The sequence below is a fragment of the Scophthalmus maximus genome, chromosome 11 (assembly GCF_022379125.1).
Source record: "Scophthalmus maximus strain ysfricsl-2021 chromosome 11, ASM2237912v1, whole genome shotgun sequence".
NCBI classification, from domain to species: Eukaryota; Metazoa; Chordata; class Actinopteri; order Pleuronectiformes; family Scophthalmidae; genus Scophthalmus; species Scophthalmus maximus.
The window spans coordinates 4,178,026-4,185,055 of record NC_061525.1 but is presented as its reverse complement, the minus strand read 5'-3'; the positions used below and the strand labels follow the sequence as shown (position 1 = coordinate 4,185,055).

The 7,030-nt window shown below is 42.2% G+C and overlaps 1 protein-coding gene across 1 annotated transcript in view; it reads right to left on the bottom strand.

Moving 5' to 3' along the window:
* Positions 1 to 2,001: 2,001 nt before the first annotated feature.
* lrrc75a (leucine rich repeat containing 75A) overlaps positions 2,002 to 7,030 on the bottom strand; it is a 46,137-nt gene continuing 41,108 nt past the window's right edge. The window contains exon 5 of the mRNA XM_035623692.2: positions 2,002 to 6,303. Within this exon, the coding sequence (XP_035479585.1) occupies positions 5,698 to 6,303 (606 nt within the window). The 3' untranslated portion in view covers positions 2,002 to 5,697. The remainder of the gene's footprint in view (positions 6,304 to 7,030) is intronic.

Here is a 7,030-nt window from a genome sequence, read left to right as displayed (position 1 = left end):
TGGTGTACAGATATATTGCAAGATGAAAAACGAAATCAGTTAGTAGTTTTTCCAAAAAAAGGAATAAAGAAGGCAAAGTGAAAGAAGAGATTGTGGTGGTAGGTGTAGCTGACACCTATACAATCCAAACATTTGCTGTGGGTATAGCAGATCCGGAGCAGTCGTCACATGCAAACACAAAAGTAAAACCCAGCAGGATATGGGTTTTTTTGTATCACAGAATTTATTGGCAAGATCCAACGGAATTTTTTTTTTACAATGTCACATAAATATGCAGAACAATCGATATGTATCATCTTAGAGAAGTGGCAGGAAAATCAAAGATCTACGGGAGCTTTTGGTAAAGGTAGAGTAACAGAGTAGGATACGGTATAGAGAGTAATTCAGAGTTATACCACATATATAGAGATACAAATTGAAGAACGACTCACAGAGAGAGAGAACATCCAAGGCCACAGACACTTGTGCCCTTGGATTCCTATTAATTGCGTTTCTATTTGCACGCAATTTATCTGCAGGCTTACTGACCCCCCCCCCCCGATCCTATCAAGGAAATCTCAAGTCTCATTGTAACATGTGAAAGGAGCGGTCAAAAACAATAGAAATGTGGCTACAATGATTGCTGTGAATATAGTGTTCTTTTTTGTTCAGTATTCTCATTTCAACAGCTACCAACAGAAGGGGTTGAAGTCAGTTTGCAATATCTTCATACACTTTATTCTTGTCGGCATGGACATGTTTTGAAACGGTATTATGTCTCTAAAAATGTAACCGAGGGACTGTTTTTTAAGACAGATGTCCATTTACACTTGTGTGGCATCCCTATGAAGATTTCTGCAGGAGTTGATGTCTTCCAGTCAGACGTCAATCCGTTTAAGATCAAACTGCAGTGAATCCTTCGTATCAAAGGTGGCTCAATGAGTGGCGGGTCAAAGGTCACCAAAACGGTCCACGTCTGTCTAATACATCGCCCTTATTCCAGATGGGATCTCGTTGCTTTGATTTGCAGCGACTTTGACATTAATAGCACACAAGCGCATGGCGTCAACACAGGAACAAACATGTACCCGTACCTCTGATCTCCACTGCCCTCACTAACTCTCTCTCTCTCTCTGCAGGCAGAAGGAGTCCTGTTACATTATCAAGCAGAAAACCACAGTAAACCTGAGAATAGGAGTCAGTGTGACCCTGAGAATTGGACCCAAACCTCTAACTGTATTCTGTCTTCAAAAGCAGTGATGCACTCTTGACAAACCGTACAACGGCATACAAATGGTAAGGTCACAATCATAACAATCAGTATGCGTTGTCCTTTAACACAATGGCGCCAAATGTTGATAATCGCTGTGGTTTACAAAGACACTCTCCCTCCGTCTCACATTAATGGAGTGATTGTATACAGCACCGCTGCTCATCTGCTCTCTGCTTAAAGGATCTGTTGTAATAATTGTGTGTGTGTGTGTGTGTGTATGAAATCGATCTTGCAGGGACAATGCAGGATTAGCTCAATGCAAAAGGTGAATTAAAGGGAATTTTCCTTGTGTAACGAGCTTCAAGTGCAACGCCACTGAACGTCTGCGTTTTGTCACGTTATTGTTATCGTGATATCTTCCTGAGACCATGCAAGGCAGGTTTAAAAGGCCTTGTTGCAAAGGCTTTTCATGGACTCGTAGGCTTAGATCACTTGAATATTTTTTTCAAGTTATTATATAAATATTCTTCAATGTACCTAAAAAATGAGGCTGATTTTTATTCAAGCACAGTTGTTTTCTCGAATAGTCCGTGCATACTTATTTAAACTGTATTAGTTTACTTTTAATTTGTTATTTGCCCTTTTTTCCCCGTTTTGCAGAGTACTCGTGTTATCCATTATTTTAAAAATATCCTTATATGTAATTCAGTTTTTCAAATTAAGTGACATTAACACTTACCAAGAGATGTACATTGATCACGCCCTTTTCCCTAAAATTAGACGTTAATCTTTAAATAACACACAAGGGATGAAGAGGCTACTTTGGTAACACTTTATAACACAGACTGTGATTTACATCGTAATTTGGTCGTATGAATCAGGTACTGATAAAATACCAACTGGCAGAAAACAAGACGAGAACTAGGGCGCTAATAACAGCGAATGATGGAGGAAATGAGAAATGGATTACACTCTTAAGTAAATTGGTATCCTATTCGCAAAGCATGAATTAACCTTATTTTTTTATATTATTAACATACAATATACAATACAAAAGAGGTGGAGGTTACATTTTACAGGTGCCATCACCAGAGAAGCTACAGCCACACTCCAGGGGTTTAATATCACGTCCTCTCCTTCACCGTTTGTTTGGAATAAGTACATGGCAAGAGATGCTGCAGCACTTCATAACATAACCTTGCTCACATATGCACAGCTATGGAAGGTGTTATCTATTATAAAGCCATGTAGAAATACAACATGTAGGTCAAGGTGGATCATGGCTAATCTTAAGACAGGAAAACAGTATGTGACTGTGATATCACCATTTTACTCTATATTACATGATATGGAACATGTTGTTACTGCAAAATTCCCCAGATTTTTTGTTTTTATATTGTATTTCTAAAAATACCTAGAGTATCATCATTTTCTTCATTCTTCTAAACATAAGTAGGAACACTTGACGAGTGTAATTGCACAGTAGATCCCAGGCTGAATTATAACTCGCCACATTATTCCTTGCTCCTCAAAATGTGGTTTCAATGAAATTCTTCAGACACTGTAGCTCGACATGTTGGATTCTCATCACCTCTCCACAAAGTCTCGTGCAAATCTATACAGATGTTAGGAAAAGTAAAGCTCATAAAGGGACAGGTAACGCATGGCTTTGTTATAATTGTTTGCATAAATAAGCAACGCATACAATATTTTAACGGGGTACTGATTTAGCATTATATGGCTTAAAAAGCTAGATGGAAAAGAAAAATTATCAAAAATGAAAGCAGCAGAGGCCGAGCTAACTTTTAAGGCGTCAGTATAATCTGTCAGAAATGCTCAGATGGTCGAATAGGTTGGCGCACCACACCTTTCCAAAGATTGGGATTTTGTCTGTGACCTCCCAAATTCAACAATATGACTTTCATACCCACTTTTACTGGCTAGAGCTGCGTGGAGGTGAAAAGCTAAACAGGGTTTAAACTTGTTTGCTGAATTTTCTTATGTTCACTCTACACTACAATTTCTGTCACTTTTCATGAGAGCAACAAAGGGGCAACGTGATACATGTCTTCATACAGAGACTGAAAATGTGTGCCATTATGTCCATATTTCAAAAATACTCTCTCTCACTCTCTCTCTCTAAGGTCATGACATCTACACGTTTGTCTTGGCTACCTTGTGCGTCCTGCATTTCCCGGGAGTGTTGACTTTGCGCATCCTCGGTGCATGTCCGCGTAATGCATTTCATCACATGGCCAGTGGGGGCAGTATCACAGAGACAGGGCAGCAACAACACATTGTTTGTAGAATGGATTTTCTGTTAAAAATGTAAAGCCTCAAGTACAAGGCTACATCCACATTACTAAATCACTGCTGCTACAATTACGCCTGCCTTCCACACTACTCCGGGAAGTTGGGAAAATCTGCTCGCGACGAGACGTTCAAAAAATGATGATGCAGTCACCTGTTCAATTTGACTACCAGCGGTGAAGGCAAAAGTAATACTTACTTCAATTACAAGTCCCACCCAAGACAAGAAATCCCTGCTCTTACATTTCACCATTGTATTTTTTCACGTTCGTAGTATTTACTGTAACTAAGTAACCAACAGCAGAGTAGACAGTCCGCTTCCTGTTTACACCGGTACGCTCATGCTCAGTGTATACGCATGATCATATGTTTTCAGGTGAGTTAGCACAGACTTATGGATCTCCGACTAAATGGGCGGAGATCGTTGCTGTTTTAAAAAGGAAAGCGTAGTACAATGGATGTAGCCTCAGGAAACCTCCTCCAGAGCCACAGACGACATTATATAGGTGTTTTCATTGGATGAGAGGTACTTCTTGCAAAAATGGGTGTTTATAAAATAATATACACACTAATATCTGTATATACTGTATAATGCCCAGTGTGTCTGCTGTTTCGTGGTCAGGCATTATTCCGTACAGCTGCCATCATGGAGTCAGCCGAGGTTGTGTGAAATTTTGTGATGCAACTGCAAGGCCTCTGCGCAACACAAAGAGCCTTCATTTTTAAAGCCACACATGTTGACGGCTTCCAAAAGCTAAAATGTTTTGTGAGAACAATTTTGCACAGGACAGCTGTCTCCGGAAAAAGTACATACCGCATACGCATTTATTCATTTTCATCTGCCTGAGGATGAGCTTTTTTTCCCGTCTTTCTCTGCCTCAACATAAGCCTCCTATCCATATCAATAACACCTTTCCAATCTGTGCCTTTGATATTTCTAACAAACCGAAGAGCGTGGCTCAGTTTTTTCCCCCGGGTTTGAAGCATAACACATGTACACACATAGGACTTGGACTAAACCCAGACAACAAAAAATAACAAATAGGATTCCTTGAATTGCTTGGTATTACTCTTGAAATGATAATCTTAATGACTGCATAATGTATATACACATATATACTGTACTTTATACCGTACATCCAAAAATACATCTTTTTCTTAAAGCTTCGCATGAACTACAAGTGACACATGGAGGGAAAGCACTAGCTGGGTGAGAGCTACATACGATATAAAGATATCTGAGGCCTATATATTGACACGGCACTGTAAACATGTGATTCTCACTAGTGTACAAGTACAGCGGAGCGACACATGACCTGGATTATATGGGAAAAGGCTACTAAATATTTCATCTGGGCATCCCAGGACTTTGGGACACATGGCAAGGAGACCACCAAACCCTTTTCCTTTCAAAACGAGGCACGTTGTACAGTCCCCCCTCCCCCCGTTTTTCGTGCAATCATCAATGCCTTTAATGCTTTTCTAGTTCTTTTGGTTTCAGCTGACTAATTTCATCCTCAGTGCACTTCTTCCTCCTCTAAAAGGACCGTGCATCTGCTCATTCCTTGAGTAGCAACTGATTTCATCGAATCTGTAGGCTTGACTTCTGACTCGCTATCTTCTCATCCGTCTGGCTGCATGTGGGAGGGAGACATTTAAACATTTCCACAATTCTTTTCTTTCTTTCTAAAAACCCCAACAAACAGAACATTTCAAAAGATTTCGGGGGCCTCGACTACTTTGCCAGAGTCTCCGTTCCTATATTTTCTGGTCTCCTTTGTATCTCTCAACATTTTCAACCAGTAATGGGACGTGTTACAGGCACATGTAGGTATCACCGGGGTTACCAGGAGGAGGGACCTGAATAAAGGTTATCATTCTATACATAAAAGCCTCATGTGATATAATTAGTCCGTCTATTCTATGTACGAGGATCCTAAGTATAGTTGCACTTGAAACAACAGACAGTTACGATAAAGCGGACGTCCTGCTGGGGATTGTCTCCTCATGATACAGTCACCTGGGCTCAGCTGTCACTCTGCCAGTGTCTGAACGCCTTTGTGACAAATCAGATCAGTGGAGGGAGTTCTGTATCGAGTGGCATGCTCATTATGGATCACATCCTTCCAGCCTGTTTGACTTTGGGCACGAGACTGGACACAGGAGGGGAAGTAGTGGGCAGAGTGGAGCAGCAATCAGGTCAAGTAGTCTGATTGGTCGGTCAAGTCGTCCTCCTCCACTCGCATTGGCTCGACGGCTCCAGAGGAGTGCTGCGACTGGCTGGAGTAGGACAGGCGGGAGGAGCGGCTCTGCGTGTCGTCATCGTCCTCCGCCATCACTGCCCGCCTCCCCGGCTGCTGCGCTCTCCTCTTCCATTCCTTCTCCCCGCCCTCATCCGCCCCTCTCATCGCCCGCCCCCTCCCCCCTTTCCTCTGCTCCTCCACGGTCCACATGCTCTCCTCCTCATCCTCCTTTCCCTGCACCTCCCTGTCAAAGTCCAGCAGCTCCTCCATCATCTCCTCTATCTCCATCTCTCCGTCCAGCTCCTCCTCCACCTCGGACCGGAGCTCGCCCATGCTCTCGGTCCGGTTAGTGTCGTCCGTCTCCTCCTCTTCCTCGAGCCCCCTCAGCCTCTCAGGGGGGTCGCTGGCCTGACTCTCTCCGAACTCCAGGATGGTGGGCAGGTTGCCCTGCTTGGGGCAGCGCTTCCTCAGGCTGACCAGGAAGGGCTGGGGCAGGGAGAAGATGTCCACATTGTTGCCCAGGTCGATCCATGTCACGCTGGGGAAGCTGCCTGGATCCTAGGGTACAAAATATCAGTTTTCTGCATTCAAATTTCATCAGCTCATCATATTCTAAGTAAATCGCTGCAAAATAAATGAGATTAGTGTCAAGAGCATCATCCGTATCTGCCATCCTCACACACAGAGGTTTTCCGCACAACAAATGGAGCTAAACATTTCAGTGTTTCTTCCAGCTGGGACTGAATTTGAAACTGGCAGACCTTATATCTTCCCTGTCTCTCACCCCTCTCCTCCTGTCTGCTCTCTGGTGCCAAGTCCATAATGAAGGCATAAAAAAATGCTTACAACAGTAAAGTAAATATTTCATTGTACAAGAAATTATGGTCAAATTGAATTCATTAGGGAGCACTACAGAAATAAATGTTCAAAAACATATACTGTATATTATAAGGGAATTTCCACATATGAACTTTTCTAGGGAACCAAAAAATGCAAGGAACTCTGGAACTTGACTCGTGGAACTAGGGGCAGAATTTACATCCTCTGGCATTTTAGCAGTTGCCAAAAAGGCTCATGTGGCAGAGCCTTATAGAACAGTCCAGTCCAGAAAATTTTCATGGCTTCAGGTGTGGTGGAAACATAAATGCACAAAGGGTTCTTCTTAGATTCAGTATCTTGTTGGAAAAGGGCTAATGGAGACTTCAATTCTACTCCTTTTATGATCTGCGCTATGAAAATATTGTTTCACAAATTAGATTTTAAAGGAGACATATTATGCATATTT